This window comes from Falco cherrug, chromosome 1, assembly GCF_023634085.1.
Source record: "Falco cherrug isolate bFalChe1 chromosome 1, bFalChe1.pri, whole genome shotgun sequence".
NCBI classification, from domain to species: domain Eukaryota; kingdom Metazoa; phylum Chordata; class Aves; order Falconiformes; family Falconidae; genus Falco; species Falco cherrug.
This window is the reverse complement of record NC_073697.1, coordinates 123,476,833-123,494,485: the sequence shown is the minus strand read 5'-3', so window position 1 is coordinate 123,494,485 and position 17,653 is coordinate 123,476,833. Positions and strand designations below refer to the sequence as shown.

At 42.7% G+C, this 17,653-nt stretch overlaps 1 protein-coding gene across 13 annotated transcripts in view; it reads left to right on the top strand.

Annotated features, from left to right (window-relative positions):
• Positions 1-7,119, top strand: part of PECAM1 (platelet and endothelial cell adhesion molecule 1) — a 33,507-nt gene extending 26,388 nt beyond the window's left edge. For 5 of the 13 annotated variants that reach the window (XM_027808207.2, XM_014281531.3, XM_014281528.3 and 2 more), the window contains one exon: positions 5,550-5,713. In XM_027808207.2, the coding sequence (XP_027664008.1) occupies positions 5,550-5,579 (30 nt within the window). In that variant the 3' untranslated portion in view covers positions 5,580-5,713. Of the gene's footprint in view, positions 1-606; positions 630-5,549 lie in introns of all 13 variants that reach the window. The other 8 variants (XM_055726922.1, XM_027808204.2, XM_027808209.2 and 5 more) reach the window with 2 other exon arrangements.
• Positions 7,120-17,653: the final 10,534 nt, after the last annotated feature.

Sequence of the window (17,653 nt, the reverse complement as noted above, 5' to 3'; positions counted from 1 at the left end):
AAATAAATATTTATGGTTTAGTATTTGAAGGTATTCTGTGAAACTTCTGAGTAGCTAAACCCACTTTTTTTAAAATAAGCCTAATCTTAAAGTTCACTGATCCTAAACAGAAGAAGCCCGCTGGCTCTGAGGTTTTCATTTGGAACAGGCATCTTTTTATTAATAAAATTTCAGGTGTCTTTGCAGGATCTTACTTGGCTCTGAAAATTGTATCCTATACCGGATTTCTGCAGTATGTTATTTTCCTGACAAGGAATTAGAAGAGGAAGTATAATGCTCATGAGAACTTGCCTCTAGAAGGAAGACTTTTTGTCCAGTAACAGCTTGTGCTCTTAGTAGAGACTTCTGCTCTAAACCATAATCAATCAGGAAGGCTGTCAAACACGCACTGTTCAGCGTGGTCTTTGAAATGCCTGGCCCCACCCTTGTGCTTGAATACTTCTTCAGACCAGAGCTTGAATGTTAATTGTAGGCGGCAATTTTACATCATTGCAAGGTGAACAGAAACAGTTAGATTAAACATAAAAGTCTATTTGCTGGAAGGTAGAACCGATCGGCTTTGCAATGTGCCAATTCATAATTTATACATTGCATTTTATTTTGCAGATTCTGTGGAAAACAGGCATTCTGTAAGTATACATTTTATTCCAGCAGTTAAATGGAGGGAAATTGCATTAAGATTATTGTATATCTAGTGAGATAGTGTTGAAGTGTTGCTACGTTTTAATTGTTTGTTTGTTGTTCAGGACCTTTACTGGACAGCCACTGGGCAATCCCTTCATATATAATCTTACTAATCAGGTTTTCAGTACTATGTTTATAGAAGGGTCAGCTTTAAACCTCCATGGAACTGACTCGTGTTTGGTAGTGCTGGTACAGGAGGTAAATGACAAATAAATGATCTTCTAAGAATTTGTGTTGAACACCTGCACAGCTTTGGATATGTGCCACAAATATTTATGCTGACAGGATGGCACAAGGTTGGGGATGGCTGCTGCTTGACTCAGGTTTCTGATGAACCTGAGGCACTCAAGAGTTGCATATGAAAACCTGCTAAGCTAGTAAACAAATCGCTCACTGTGGGCAGAGCTGTTGTTCCAGTCCCATCTGTAAAACCCGTTCAGTGCCAGTGAATCTCCTCAGGGTGTGGCTGCTCAAGTGCACAGGCATATCTTCTGTGACTGGAATATCCAGAGGAGTGAGGTCCTTCCTAAGATGTGAAATGGAGAGTTAAACTAAGCCGACCACCTGAACTTGCAGAAGTCCCTTCTACGCACTGTCTGTGACTGTTCCCTTCTGGGCTCATTTTCATCCACTGATACAGCAAGTGGGATGACTCTAAGGGCTAGTGGTGAAAACTGAGAATTTGTGAGAAATTTTAGAAGCGAGCAATTTTTTGTGTCAGAATACGTAGCTGTGTCACAGTTATGCTGCTCTAACCAAGTGGTGAGAATAGTACCATCCGTATATGGAGGATTTCAGCTAAACAGGAGTTTTGTGAAGGTTCTGTAGGTAGTGAACAGCTTTATAGGGCTAAGAAGCCAGTGAAAACATACAGATTTTTTTAAAAAAGAATAAGTGTCTCGAATGAGCTGTTGCTCTCTCAAGAGATCTAAGAGGCAGGGAACTTACATTTCAGGTGTACTTTTATGAAAGTTAGGTAAAGCTATCTAATCCAACCTCAAACACTGCAGACCCGGTGTTTTTTTCTGCCATCCACTTTGTGACTTTGGAACTTGTACTTAAAAAGAAAGAGGGAGAGACTTATAAATAAGAATCACAATAGCACAGTCTATGTCAGTTTATGGCATCTATTTGAGTTTTGAAAGGCTCCATCAGCACTCGCATCCCCATGGGATAAAAAAGCAGCCCATTGTATTATTTAGAGACACTGGCAGTATGCTGAAGGTCACAGGCTGTGTTACAATAAACAGACATATATTAACAGGCCAGTAGCATTTATCGTATCATTGTCTCTCTTAGTTTAAAGGTTTGTTTTTATTCTTTGCTCTCAAATCTCTAAAAATAAATTAAGCTGAAACCTCTTCTGGGTTATACCTGGCATTCCTTAGAGAATCATGCAGAAGAAAGTTTATCCCTCTCCAACACAAAAGGAAAAATGGGCAAGAGCGGCTGTGATAGATGTCTTGTGTAAGCTTAGGGAGGAGGTTTTGTCTTTTTCTTTTTCCTTCACCCTATATAATTTATAATGGACATTAGATGAAAGACCAAAGTTTTATGAAGGTTTTTTTTGTTTTCCTGAGGCCAAAAGTGAGCAAAAAAAACTCTCCATGGAAGTATAATGAGGCTGCTTCAGTGAAAATACACTGACTACCCCATGTAAATCGCTTTCATCATAATTAATTGGGCTATTAGATTGTCTGCTTTAGCAAGCTTTATGAAGTAATGTTAGATACAAGGGAGGAAAGTGTCAGCTGAGGGCAGTGTTTTCTTCATGTTGTCTATGCAAACTCCTATGAACAGTAGGAGAGTAATAAAACTAGTTATTCTTTAAAACTAATCCCATTTTCAGAAACACCCCAAAGAAAAGTCAGCTTCATAACACCTGCACGTCTTCCTTGAGTTTGTTACAAGTAGCCTTACTCAGTTCCCATCTGTGACATTGTCCCCTCCTTAGATGCTGTTCATATACTTCAAATAGTGACTATTTTTTTTTAATTGTTAGTGCTCTAAAGGACATAGCAAAAAACCAGATCCTTACCCTCTGCTTCTTGAATTCCCACTTCTATTCCCATAAAACCTGTGACAAAAAGCAGTTCCATCCCTCTTTTGAACTCTCTAGATAAGTGACCTAAAGTTGGACTGGACAGATAAATTTCTTTATAGATTTTTCCATCCCCCCTACTTGTCTCTCAGCACTTTTCAGGCAACATAGATGAGTACAGAAGAGGCAGGGAGCTACTAAGATGTTTTCTGTCATTATTGTCTTGCAACTGTTTTTTTCTGTAGCTCATTTTTACACAGTGCTTAACTGTGATGCACCTCAGAGTTTTGGTCCAAATGAGGAGTTGTTGAACCTACTCATGGAAAGGAAAATGCTCCTTCTAAAGTGATCAAGTGGCTTAAACTTCCTCCCCAGCTGTTCTGCTTCTATATAGCTGAATGAAGTATTTGGCTCAGAGGTGAAGTTGCTTTTGATCTACTACTCCCTTAATCTGTGAGTGAAAGGAGGCCTTCAGGAGCTAGGCTGGTCAGCTGGCATCATAATCACATGAAATACCAGATGGATTACTTAGCTGTGGTGACCTGTCAAAAAGCTTGTAGAAGTTGACTCTGTTTAGGAAGTAATAGGTATTCCAGAAGTGTGGGATAAAGGGCACCACAGCAGAGAGAGGAGTGATTTGCCAAGAGCTGTGTTTTCAGAGACAGGAGGCCGCGCAGCCTTTTTGTTTCAGTAATGATCGTGGAGACTCTACATCAGATCCTGTTGTCCTTTTCACTGTCTGAATTCAAATGGCAGTGCAGGTTCCATTCCTCAGGTAAACTCCGATAACTCAGTTCTGCATTGTCTTCCAGAAGTCACAGGCAAAACAAGTACCGCATTGTGGAAAAGAAAGATGAAAGACATCACATTAATGAATGCTAGCCCTGCTCGTCTGCATTTGCCCCTACATAGTTTCTGTCAGAATAAATAATCCAGCATGGAAGTTTAGAAAATTTGCTTCATCTTCACTGAGGGATCATTAAAAGATTGAGCTCAGGGCTTTAGTAAACACTGTGTACTGACAGTAAGTGTTGTGTTACACAGGGGCGTTGAAAGTGTTTGTGTTGTGTCAAGAAAGGCGGTATGTTAGAAAAACAGTAAGTTAAAGTTCGAATTCTTTTAATTGTGTAAAGGCCCAGTTGCAATACAGGTTCTGATTGATTTGCAGTCCGGAGTACCTTGAACTTGAATGCCTTGGACTTTTAGGTCATTTCTAGTGTTTTGTGTCAGGAGTTCCTTCCCTCTTTCTCCTCTGTTTCAGAAATTTTGTATCTTAAATGCTATCCATAGGAAGTATTTGCAAAAGAAATGAATTACTTAGAGAGGAACTGGGAGGAGGTTTCCTTCCTGAAATCAGAGCTGGCAATCTTTCTAAGTTATTTAATGGTCCCAGTTTCTGAAAACATATTGAAGGAAATATCTTAACAATGAGATAGCCACTTCGCCAAATACTAATTGGTATTGTGTCAAATTTACCTCAGCAGTACATTCTGACTTCATATCTCCTCTTCTCCTATTACCTCTTAGATGTGTGTTTGTTTGTTTGTTTGATTCTGTCCTAGGGGTAGACGAGGACTGGCAACCTCCGTCAGAACATAGCGTACTTTTAGCTGCCTATTTGTTCAGCCTCAGAATGTGCCCTCTGAGACAGAAACCTGTACAATGTCAATGTATTTGGAGAAATTTCTGGGTTTTTTTCAGCTACTTTCTCTTCTGACTCAAGTGAGCCCAAAAGTATTTTGTAAATTCTCAGTGGTAAAGGGATTGTTTCACATTGCCAGCACAACATAGCCAGCTCCAAAGTGGGACCTGGCATGTGTTTAACTATGCATAGTAACATGGCACAATAGTTTCAGAAAGGAAACGAAGATGAAGGATGTGTCCATTTAAAATTGTGGGGAGATTTCAGGCAGTCAGGATATGAAAAACAAGGTGATACTCTGAAATAAACACTGAATTATAAACCAGGAATTCCTGCCTCTGACTCATGGGGCAAATCCTTTGGGGGTAAGTCCACAAAAGGAATTAGGCGCCTCGGTGCTGACAGACTAAACTATTAGGTTAGAGGCCACCATGTACTCTTAGCAGATATTTGTTGGAAGACTTGCTTTGGCAACTGATGCCAGGAAAGACTTGACAGTTGTAAATCCTCAGTGGAACTGAATTATTTCTGTCTTACAGTATAAAGGCAATGAAATTTGGGATCTTTCTTTGCCCTGTCCCATTGGCTAGCATAGAGGACTCCATCTGCACGCTGCCTTTTGTGATTCTCAGTCCCAGGTTGCTATGTCCCTGCTGTGTACTGACGATAACCTACTCAAAGGAACAGACTTTTGTAGAAACACGGTGTCTAAAAGTTGAACGCTGCATTGCTCGCTGTTGAGATACCCAAATGCTTCTTGGGAAAAGGTTTTCACTCTTGTGGGACTGAAGATGGGGGCCTGATTATGGCAGCAGAGCATCTACTAGTAAATAAATGATCTGACTTTCAGATTTGTTGAGTTCCTTTAAGCAGTTCCTTTAAGAGTCCAACTTTTATCAGTAAGCATCCAGTTTCAGATGTTGGTGATTAACAGTATTGCAGTCTAGCCTGGAACTGTTAACCTAAATCTCCCACTGTCTTATTTCCTTTTTTATCTGATGAAGATAATATTAGTATCTCCCCAGGGAACTTGCGAGTATTTATTAGTTCATTGTACAGTGCTCTGAGGAATATGTTACTAAATTTGAAGTTTTGTATCGATCAAAAAGGACAGGAGAGGGCAGGAGGACATTTATACTCATAGCTTTTTTTTTTTTTTTTTTGTGGTCTGGTTTCTAACAGAGACTACAAGGGCATCCTGATGCTACTTAGAACAGTCGTCTCAAAGATCAGCTGGGAGAAGAAAACAAGCCAAGATGGAAGATGTTGCAAATGTTTCAAAAGCTCTGCAGCACTTATTTATGAGTTTGCCAGGCTCTTCTTTTCAAAGTTTATGTCCTTACGGGGAACAATGGAGATGTTCCTAAAGCATTTAATGGAAAAAATTACAAATAAAAATTCTCATAGGAAAGTGGCTCTAGAAACCACTGACCTAGGTTCTCATTTTTAATTTCTTCTGCTAATGCAATTTTGCCTTTCTAGCCTTCAATGCATCACGCTCTGAGGAAATGAAAGGGGAAGCTACAGCTGAGGAAGTACGTTTCTACAGTGCAGTAACTACTGTGATGCCAGTAGGATGTACAAATTTCTAAGCTTGCTTGAAACCAGCTGACTTGGTTATCAGTAAGACTGTACTGTGGCAGAACAGAGCTCAGCACAGCTTGGCCAACCGTGTATGTACTTTGACATGATCTTGCAGCCTGCGCTGAACTCCCTGTGCTGCAGCAGCTGGACTGCTACCAGTCTTGGAGCCAGCTAATTTATAGCTCACTTGGATGCTACACTGCAATGAGGGCATGCCAGAAGAGTGAGCTCTGGGCTCTCTAAAAACTTGAATAACTGTTCAGAGATGCAGTATTTTACCAAGTGCTTCTATCAGTAGAGGCACAAATGTTCTTGATTCTTTGCTGAATTGCTTTTCCCCTTTAAAGGTTCTGATGCTTGTTGGTTAGTTTGGTGTGACGGTTCTTCAAGGAATGCTTGCCCATCACAGTTATTTTGGATGATGCAAAATACAGGTCTTCAGTGGGTGGATATACTACACCCAGGTCAGTGAGTTTGTACCTGAAAATCCTGTTATGTATAATCCTTATTCCACTGATTTTAGGAGAGACATGAAGTCACACTTGTGTCCAGTTTGTCCACTATGGAACCTCATGCCTATCCTTTTTCTCTATAGTATGATAAACCACTAACATGGATCCAGTTTGGACCTGGATCTAATCTTTGCAGCCCATGTTTATCTCAGTTGCACAAGTTTAAAAAAAGAACACAAAACAAACCAGAAAAAGTACTGTACTTGTCCCCAGCCCCTTAACCAGCTGGTCTTTGACACTGCAATTGCTCACCTTTTCTTACTGCAGATTAAATTACTACAAGATCTGGGCCACAGGTAAGAAGGTTCCTGTTTTAATTAGAAAACAGTTAAAGAGAGGATGTGGATTTGTATATACATATATAGTTACTGCTTTAAAGCACTGCATCAAAGGTGCAAAACCAGCAAGAAATACAAAAGGGTTTTATATTCTCTTTCCAAATGTTTAAATTTGCAAGCTCCAGTTATTGGCTAATATCTCTAATTTATTGTTCCCTATGCGAATGTTGTTTGTATCATAAGCCTTTTACAAATGACCGACTTCATAGCATTGTTCTGTTGTCAGATGTTCTTTCTAGCATCCCATGAGTGTCCATACAAATGCGTTAGTATAAGGAATGTGAAAAAGTGTTTTAATAAAGAAAACTCTGAATTGAACTTTGCACTGTATCTTGCATGTTCATATTAGTGATCACTTGCAAATGAATGCCTGTGACATTTTTTATTAGTGCTGAACCATATAGATACATTGTGTAAATCTACATATGGAAGATGTCATCTCTGCAACAAGTGATTCCAGGCACTTGGGTCTGGTGTCACGAACAAGTTTAGCAGCAGGTAAATGCACTAAATTGGTTTAAGAATTAAGCGTGGGAGCGCTTGCGTTCATGTAAGTCTCTTGCTAAATTACAAAGGTAAAAGTTCCTCCACAAACCTTTCCACAGCCCTTGGCACAGCTCAGGAAAGCACTGGTTTCTGGGAAGTTTCAGAATGTCATCTGGGCACGATGGAGCTGCAGTGGGACAATTAATTGATCTGTTTCAGCTTGTCTCTTGTCCGGAATAATCCTAAACTATTTTGGATTTAGTCTGTAATAGAAGTTGTTTGTCCTACTGAAACGTGTCTGAACTGTCCACCTCTTAGAGTGCTGTGCACTGCTTTGAGCACTTCTGTTTTGTCTTACAGATATACCAAAAATATTTTAAAATACAGAACATTAGATCAGCAGACCTCTCCAGTGAAGGCAAGGTAAACGGGCCCATGAAGTAAACAGCTATACAAGGAGTCCAAATGTCCTGTTACGAGCATGTCTTCTGGACGCCAAACAAGACTCATTGTCCCATTGGAAACATTCTGGAAATATGCCTTGAATCTGTTACTGAAACAGATTAAAGCTCAGATTAGAGCTCGAACAATGTTACTGAAAAAAATTCAGATTTCTATATTGCCGCCAAGTTGAGCTCAGCAAATATAAATTGAGGTGTGTTGCTAAATATTTCTGAGAAGACGAAGGGGACGGAGCATGCTGAGGCCCTTTGTGGCATCCTTGCCTGGGCAGTCCCACGGGCAGCGCCGCACCCCGCTTGCCCTAAGCACGGTGGGGAAGAGGCTTTCACCCCACTGCCTGCTTGGCTAACTTTATCATATTGTTACGACTGCAGAGCAGAGGCTTTAGGGCTGAGATACAGAAGTGCTTTAAATCAACAGACTCATCTTCCTTGCCACTGCTAATTTTTTTTCATTTCCAGCAAACCAGCAGCTGCTTATTTTCTTGTCTAACGTAAGTGTATTTCCCTTTTGTGGGAAAAGCGGCGATGGTGTGCTGTCTGGTTCGTGCGCGAAACCACCTGTCAGGGCCGCGGAGTGCGGCTGGCTGTGCCTCCTTTGGTGTCACCTGCGCCCGGGGCGAGGGGACCCTGCCCGGCGCCGGGCTGAAGCCCCCTCCCCCCTGCCCCGTGTTGTGCCGCCCACAGCACCCGGCAGCTGCCGGCGCTGGTCCGGTGCTGCCCCCTGGTGGCAAGCGACCTGCAGGGCCACGGGGGTGGCCACGGGTCCCTCCTGCCGCCGGGGTGGCCCCTGCCTGGCCCGGGCTGGAAGGGGCTCAGGCGGAGCGAGCAGGGGCTGGTGTGCGGGGAGGGCGGCAGGCCCGGCCCCGGTTCTGACTTTTTTTGCCTCTACATGCACAGAGTAAACGGAGCATTGTGACTTTTACTCCTGTCGTGGTGTGACCTCTTCATCTGGACCTCTGCCACTCTCACAGAACAGGTTTCAAAACAGTGCAAACCTACCGGCAGTGACTTCTTTCTCTTTCGCATAGGTTAGTGAATTGTTCGTAAATGCTGGGGCGCTACTTCTGTGCAGAGTAAATATCCTGTTCATCCATGGGTGAATAAACCTCAAAGTTTATTTACTTCTCTCAGGTGTTACATGCTTGTTCTAGCTGCTTCTTTGAGCTTGGTTCAGTTGGAGTTCTTAATGTTGTAATTCATCGCTAAGCTGTTTTGCATCATAAGCCCTCTGCTTTCAGGGGCAAGGGAAGTAATGCTGTCAGACTGGCTGCAGCCCTTCTGCTGTGAGGAAAAGAAAGTTGGAGAAAAACGGAGGTATCAAATGATAAACACAAGCCACCAATTAAGCTAGAAATCAAATGGTGTAACAGAGTATCAGTACAGATCTAAAATGCTGGCACATTTTGTTTTTCAGAATTTCGAGGTCTTTCTGAATAGACTGGTGAAAGCAGAATAAACATTTTTACTGTTATTTGGGAGGTAATAAGCAAGTTGTCATGTCTAAAGAATCACAAAGAACGGGGCTTATTGTCTTCATGCTTTGAAATGCTCCATTCTAAATTGCAGGCCCTCCCATTAAAAAAAGCTCAGAGTCTAGCAATCCTGAGAATGTGGCTTGCATGGGAAGCTTCAATTAAATGTGAGCACTTATATTTATGCATGTAATTTTTCTCACCAGCCACAGGCATGCTGGGTGGGAAGGCTGAAAAAATTCTCACCATTGCAGGAAATAATCACTGTAGTTAAATTTTAAATTTAATAGCAAAAGAAATCACAGTTTCCTTGGGGAGAGAGTCACCTGCAAAGTCTGATGACAAACAGAATAACAGCATGAAGCTGAAATGAAAGATTTAGTGCAACTCAGTGTAGGTCTAGGCAGCCACTGCAAAGGCACTGGGAATATGCCCCAGTCAACCTGGATCTGCAGTAGCCTTGAACTGTGTGTGAAGCTGTAATGGTGACTGTTAGAAATGGGCCTTGCACGGTATCTTGGCATTCCCAAGGTTAAGAGGAATTCAGATCCAAAAGGTATTGGCTGAGGAGTAATTCCACAAATAAACTATTATTTACCGTAAAGATAGAATCTGGCTCTGAAATAAATAGATTTGTAGTGTATTTCTGTATAATCTTGAATGCAAAAGAGTACTAGATGAAATCAGTACTCAGATGAGAAGGGCCTCCTTTTGGGCAATGAAAATGTGACAACTTTTTCACTGAACAAAAATCAGAAGTGACCAGTGTGACAGTTCACTGTCCTCTGATTACTGCCCTGATTTTTCTGAAGTTGTCTTTTTGGTTTAACGTTTAACTCAGGAGATAAAAGGCGATCTTGGAATGAAAGCTATTACAGTGATGAAAGAAAGTGAAAAGATGGTAGGAAAGACAGAGGGGAGTGAGCAGGGCTGGGGGAGAGAACTCCCCCAGACTGCGGAAGGTTTGGGAAGAAGCGACCTGTTAGTCCAGTCACCTTAATGGCTCCACACTTCAGGGTGTTGGCGATGCTCTGGGGAATGTGCTGCAGCAGAACCAGTGCTGTAGAGGTGGCTTGTCCCAAAGATTCATGGGTTTATAGTAGTCCTGTGACTGCTAGGAGAAGTAGAAGATATATACACGTTAATAAAAAGCACTTTGCAGGTAACAGCACCATTGATCCAAGAAGACAAGAGATTCATTTCAACTGCTGTGGTCTGTGCGTTAGTCCTGTACGCGGACACGTAGGCACTGAGGAGCCTGTGCTATACAGTTGACAGACTGTGATATTGACACTGGGAACATGTGTCTTCAAAAGAAGTCGTCATATTACACTGTTATTTAGCTGGCATAATCCAAGCCCTGTTCAGTGCCTGCAGAGGAACTGTGACTGCTGAAATAGCCTGTTTTCACAAAGCACTTATCACCATTTGCGTAGGGAGAGCTTGGCTTTAAATCCTCGGCACTGGCTTTTTGTTTATTCATTTTTTAAGTACATGCAGAGCCAAGTCTCCACTGACTCAGTTTCACTTTGCAAATCAATTGAGGCAGTGCTACAAGGGCAGAAAAGTCTCGCCGGTGAACTTCAGCTTGTTCAGAGCTGCCGGCCCTGACCTGACTGCTGTCTTCATGGAACTAATCCATGCCAAATGCCTGCGCTCCCCTGCGGCTCCCGCTGCCCACCCAGGCTGTTCCCTAGTGGGACCTTCTGGGATGGTTCAGGCTCCAACCAGCACTAAGTTGTGGAAGTGTGTCCTCTCCCAAGTGCAATCACCACTTTTCAGCCCCAGCTCTTCCTTAAGGACCTCTCTGCTCTGTTTGGGGGTAAGTGCTTCCAAGGCAGTGAAAATGAGAGCTGCTTGTCTGTCCACAGGGAGTTGAGGGGACAGAGAGGTTGACATCAGTGGGACAAAGGTGAGGGCTTTGTCTTAAGTGGGCTGAGTCATGATGTTATTGGAAGGGGTGAGCTTGGCATCCCTGCTTGATAGTAGGCTGTGAGTCTAATGGAAGAAAAAATTGTCAAGTCTATTAAGATGCAGTCAGAGTGTAAGTCAATTAATTAAAATTACAGCCACCCAGGTTATTAAATTAACATGAGATTGTCAATAGGAAATATAGATTGCTTTTGAATAATTTTAAGTTATTTAAAGCATGGTAGTAATGAAAATCTTGCAGTCTCCATAATGCAAAACCTAGTTTTGATTTTATTGCTGTTTGAGTTGGGTTTTATATTTTTGTTTCAACTTCATGATCATTAAAGGTACAGGACCTTTAAAGAGCAAAACATTGCTGCTTAGGAATGGCAAGAGCTGTTACCAAGTAAAAGCTCTAGAGGTGGCTGGAGATGAGCTGTGATTCTGCAGTGTGACCCACAGAAGAGCTGAAATCAGGTAAAGCCAAGTGTGTCTAAATGCAGACCTTGCACGCAAAATGACAGATACAATTTTTTAGCCGCTGATTGTGCCCATACCACCCAGCCAGGCGATCAGGACTAGATGGCCTGTATCGCTTCAGTTACGTTGGCTGTTACTTCTCACAAGCAAGTTGGACCGGCTGTGCAACACTCCCATAACTGTCACCACGTGTGGCCACGGGTACTTGAGCCGTGGCATCCAGATAAGAATCCAGCATTTTGTGCTGCCCAGCGTTCCTGGAAATGCCTGCATATAGGCAAAGAGTACTGGAGTGGACTACCTCCCTAGCTGCAACTTCCAGGCAAATTTGGTGAACAGAGCTCAGCCCTGACTCAGGGTATTCCTCAAGGCTGGAAGAACAAATCCAAACGTACTTAGAGCATGCGTTGGCACTCTTGAAAAACTGGTTCCACCTGCGGGTGCCGAGCCCGCAGCAGCCTCTAGACAATCTGTCCTCCCTGGCTGGAAGTCAAAGACCTTAAGGGAGCAGAGAGGGGAAATACGCAGGCTTATGAAGAGAAATTCATGTTGCTCCTAGGGACCTTGGGGACTAGTTGATCTCTACAGAAGGATGGTATGTTCAGCATGACTGAAAGTATTAGCTGGCTCAGCCCTGAAACCTCAGAACATTGTGTACGCTGCTTAAATCCAGTTTAGTCATTGCTGGGGGGAGGCAAGGCTGCCCTGCTGGAAAACAACCCTGACATACACCTGTGCTTTGTCAAACAAGAAATGCTGAAAGGGTTTTCTTTAACTATCTTTATTTCCTTTTCCTTTCTTTTTCTTGCTGTTTTTGTTTTTTGGTGGGTTTTTTTTTTTTTTTGGAAGCTGATCTCTTCCCACTGACTTGATTTCTTTCTGACTGTTCCGGGATGAATCACACAGTCCTACAGGTCTATCTGTATACTGCATGGGACTGTGGAAAGCGGACCTGACTAATGTCCCCTGCAAGGAGAAAATGATAATTGATGCTTTTAAATTACAAGTTTCCTGCATTATGGTCTAGTTTTTCAGCTTATAATCATTAACAGTGTAATAGAGACTTAAGTAAATTGCTGCCTTTTCGTCTTCTGTAGCATATATAGGTCAGATTTTCATGTTAAAGGGTTATTATCTCTGACACTAATTAGTGCACTGACTGGCTGACAAAGGTCACATCTGTGTTTTCTTCATTGCATACAAATGTGGATAGGGCTGTGTGCTCACACCAACTGATTCTCCTAATTGCTCTGTCTTCTGGAGTCATTCCCAACAGCGCAAAATCACTAGTTTGACTTGGTAGCTGCTTTACACCTATGTTGTACTTATGTCAGTGAAAGACAAGTTCGAGGGCAAAGGAGTGTCAGCAGCCATCACATCTGCAGCACATGTCCCCTGTTCTGCACTTCATAAGTCATAGCAATCACACTTTGCATCCTTGACTTTTCAAGCTCTGTGCAGTTGCAGTCAAAGGGATGAAGTTGTTGCCTTTTCATGAGGAAATGAATGGAGCTTTTATTCCCTGTCTTTGACCAAAGCACTTAGATGGTTTTAGGCCCAGCGGATTGTTTCTAATAGCAGGCAAAATTGATCACCCAGGTACTTTGATGCAGCCCTTTTATGTGCAAAGAAAGTACAAATACAAAATTCTGTTTCCTTGAACAGAGGAGGAATCAGACAATAGGAGGCACTTTCTCTGCATGCAATTTCAGTCCCTTCAGACAGCACTTTATCCAGAAACACTCGACCAGCTTTTTTTTGCAAGGTCATTCTTGCAGAGTTTATCTGGTTCTGCCTGGTTTTGAGAGAAGGCTGCTCCTGTCAGGCCGTTGGAGCACATGGTAGCTCCAAGCGTGGCCGCTCTCCCTGCGTCTTCAAAGCCCAACAGTTTTCAGTTGGGAGAAGCCTTGAATGCATTAACTTATCCAGGTTTGCCCTTTTGCCTCGTTTCTTAGGGCGACTGTTCCTGTTTCAGCTGCCTGCTTCTGTACGAGAGCTTATTTGTTTTTTATACAAAAGAATATCCAATGAAAGGCAACATTAAACCTGCTGGGGTCATAAGCTTTTGCCTGAACCCTGTGTCTGGATGGCAGTAGGGTTAGATGCTCAGCATGTGTCTTTGTGCTGATGAAGAGTAAGACCTTTGCACACTTACCGTCAGTGATGAGGAACAGGAATATGTGATGGAATTGGGGCAAGATGAGATTCTCGCTGCCCAAGTGAAGTTTTTACTATATGTTCCTCTTACCACTAGAAAGAAACACTCCGTTGACCAATAAGCAGTATGCATTGGTAATAGTGGGTTGAACTTCTCTGCGTTCCTTGCCCTACTCATCATATTTAACCTTGGGTTTATTTGTAAAGAACTGTACAGAAAGTCCTGTTTAAGAAAGGAAGAAAGCCTGGACATTGTATGTTTTGTTACAATATTGTCCTGGACAGTTTCCAATCTGTTAATGAATGAATACCGACATCTAGACCATCCCCAGGGGAGGTTCAGGATCCATCTGAGTTCAGTAAGAGGTTTCTAAATAGCTGTAACAAGCCCATACTTCAAAAGAAATAAATTTTGCGATTTTTAAAACATGAGTTCTGGAAGGTTTTGAATATCAAGATTAATTCTCTGTCTAAATGCAGTAGCACTGGCTGGTGAGTCTCAGTCAAATCTGGAAGGTTTTAATATTGTCTGGAATCTGGATTTGATGCTCTAAAAGCTTAAGACTGTGTTTAGTTTACTTTTTTTTCCAGAGCAGACTGTGCATATATTTTCAGATTCCTTAGTATATTTCACTGAATTTATGTGAAAAATATATTACATTATCTATTGCACTTGAAATTTTGACTTGGGGATTCTGGCTGGATAGATTACTGAGCAATGTTTAATTGAAAGATTTAATGATACTCTGAACAAGACATGACTCACTCTTGAACAACAGGGAACAGCTCCGACATATGAAAAAAACCCAAGGTCATACGGAGGCAGATGTTGCCCTGCACAGTGTGATGCCATTTGCAGTTGGTAGCAATATAAGATGGCTGTGGAAGCTGAGCAGGAGGGTCAGGGCAGCTGGGCAGGCTTGGAAACGGCATTACGCACCCAGGTCGCTAAAGTGAAGCTCAGCAGATTATTCTCAGTGCCTCACATTCGACGTCTACCTCAGATGTGCCTGTCCACAGATTCCTTATTTAGCCACCTGAATGATTAGCACAGTGAGATGTTCTTTAATATGTGTCTGTGCTGAGGTCTTCATCCTAAAGTGCTGTCCAGGTAATATTATTTGAAAGAAGGAAAATGCAAAGTCCAGAACAAGAATTCAGTTGTGGAGGCACTGAGAACATTTGGCTTCGGAGGCTGGGTCCAAATTGGTTAGAGAAATGGGTCAGGATGGAGCTGTCACTGGTGGTTTTGCTTGGTTGTGAAGGACTGAATTGGAAGGGAAGGACTGAATCTTTGCTGTGATCATTTTGTGTGAATGGACAAGTACTGAATGCTCTCTCAGAGGCAGTTCTTTAGCATGGGAAAATGTCAACCCTGTGTTTGCTGTCAAAGCTGTGCTCTTGTTTTTTCCGGGGTGGAACTGCACCTTCGTGTTCTCATTAAGCCCAGCCTCGTCAGCAAAGCTCCGTGTCTGACTTGCCCCATTTAAAAGAAGTCTTTGCCGCTGATGTATTCCACAGTGCTGGACTGACGGGCATAGACAATTGGGATTATCCTATGATAAACGGATAGGGGCCACTATGATGCTACTGCTCAGCTAAAGGCTACTAACTGCTGTCACAGAGATTGCAGTTCCTGACTCCTTGGCAAAGTCCATGCAAATAAAGGTTCTAGCAACATTCAGGTTTGAAGTTACACTGTCTAGGCCTGCACAACAGCCTAAATGATATCGGCCTTATGAAAACAATGCATGTTGTTTACACCTTCAGAATGTGGGAATTGCCCTGACCGGGGGTCCATCTATTCCAGTTCTGCATCTCAGCTGGAGAAACCAAAGTCTCTGCAGTGTTTTTTATCCCTTTTGTAACTAAGAATTCACTGCATGCTGCAATTTCTGATTCTGTTTTACCAGGTATACATTCAGCTCTGGATCAGGTGTTAATGCTCTCAGAACAAAGGCATTTGAGCAAGATGTTGCTGTTTTTATGATAGTGGTGTTTTGACATCGCGCCAGCACGATCCAGGAACAATTCCCATTAAGTCTATTGATGTGAGTCTTCCCTCGAAGGGATCACTCAGAAAACCTTACCTGAATTATCTTTTAAACTTGATTAGTTAAATTCTATTAAACCGTATGCAGATACTCACATTCAGAATTAAGTGGCATTAATCTGATTTAGTGTACTTCATTCTAAAACTGAAGAAAGCTAAATCAAATGAAGGCCCCTAATTCTGAGTAACAGCACTCATGCAGGACTCCGGTGTAACTTCAGCAGCCACTTTCAAGTCACACTTGTTATTAATTCGGATTAATTTTTCTGACTTTCTCTGCGAACACAAGAGACAATAAAACCATCATAGATGACCTGACCATACGTTCTGCTTCTCCCCCCTCAAGAACATTACGGACCTAGCTCCTCCTGAATATTGGACAGTTGGTTTGGAGTTCTGGATCTGAAGGTTGCTGTTCATTGCTAGTCTATAGTCAATGTTCTTTTCCCCTCATAAACCATTTAAATTAAGCACATCAGTGTAGAACCTTAGCATCTGTCCAGGCAAGAGAAGAAGGGTACAGCTGGCTGGTGTTAATGCTTCTGTAGTAGAGCTGTCCATGTGGAAAAGTTGCAGTGTATGTGCCTGGTTTAAATATGTAGCTTCAGCTGTTCTGTATCAGGAGTACTAAATTTACTTGTAGATTTAAAATAGGTGAATCATTCGGCAACTAAAAGGTCAGGACACATGCTGTTTATTTTGTGCTTTGCTTTTCCTGATTAATAGAAAATTGTCTGTAGCATCTGATATTATTGTCAAGGATTTCTGGTGTAATGCCTGCACAGACAAAATGCAGAATAGTGCCATGGTATCCCCATATCTTCCCCCAGTTTTGTATTTTGTCAGAGTTGCACTCTGGAGCGCTCCAGCACTCAGCCAGCATATATTCTAACTCACAAAGGTCTCTGTGGAGGGAGGGGTATTGACTTCTCCATCATGTGCAGATCAAATTTCAGGCTTTTAGAGTTTTGTGCATTTGCCAGGTACACTGAAATACAGATACCAGCTCTTATAACCTTCATGTGACTTTGGCAGTGTGCACGTGGCTATTCTGCATGGCATATGGACTCACCTCTTCCCCAGAGATGGATGGCGTCACTGCTATAGGTATGCACCAGTCATTTTCCCTACCTGGATTCGGTGTCAGGGAGGGAGATAAGCTTGTGTGAGGAGCATCAAGAAGGTTTCGCAGGCCTGAGAGAAACCAGTGCACATTCACAGCATTCAAAATGGCCTAAGCTGCATTGCAAAGCACCTTCCCTGGGAATAGGTCTGCCTCTGGATGTCACCTTGGCAGCACGGTTCTAGCTCTGCACGTCCTGCTGACCTTGTTTTAACCTGTCCTGTGGATCCACTTGCCCCCCTGGTAGCCATGGGAGAGGCTGTGCTGTTGCCTGTGTACCAAGTCCATTAGCCCACAGCTGGCAGTTAGAATCTCCTCTGGCTCTGGAAATGTGTCTTCTGTGAGTGTGTGCAAAAACTTGATGTGAGGAGTAGTATAGAGCCATTTCTCCACAGACACTTGGCAATCTAGAAACCTTTAATACATTAAAAAAAAAAAAGTGAGAGAGGGAAAGGGGGAAGATCACAAGCTCAGATGAGGAGAGGATCTATCCTCAGCTCAGCTTGAAAAATGAAGCAGCAATACAAACACATCCCCACCCCGAATAATGTGCTTCAGCACAGGAAGCAACAAGAGCTCAGAGCTTCTGCAGGTCCCTGGGGGGGGGTTTAAATGCAGGGTTGGAGCTAGGCTCAGCGAGCTGCCCGGGGAGGCTCTCAGGGAGGGCATGCCCTGGCTGTGCTCCTCTGTGGCACTGGGAAGCTGG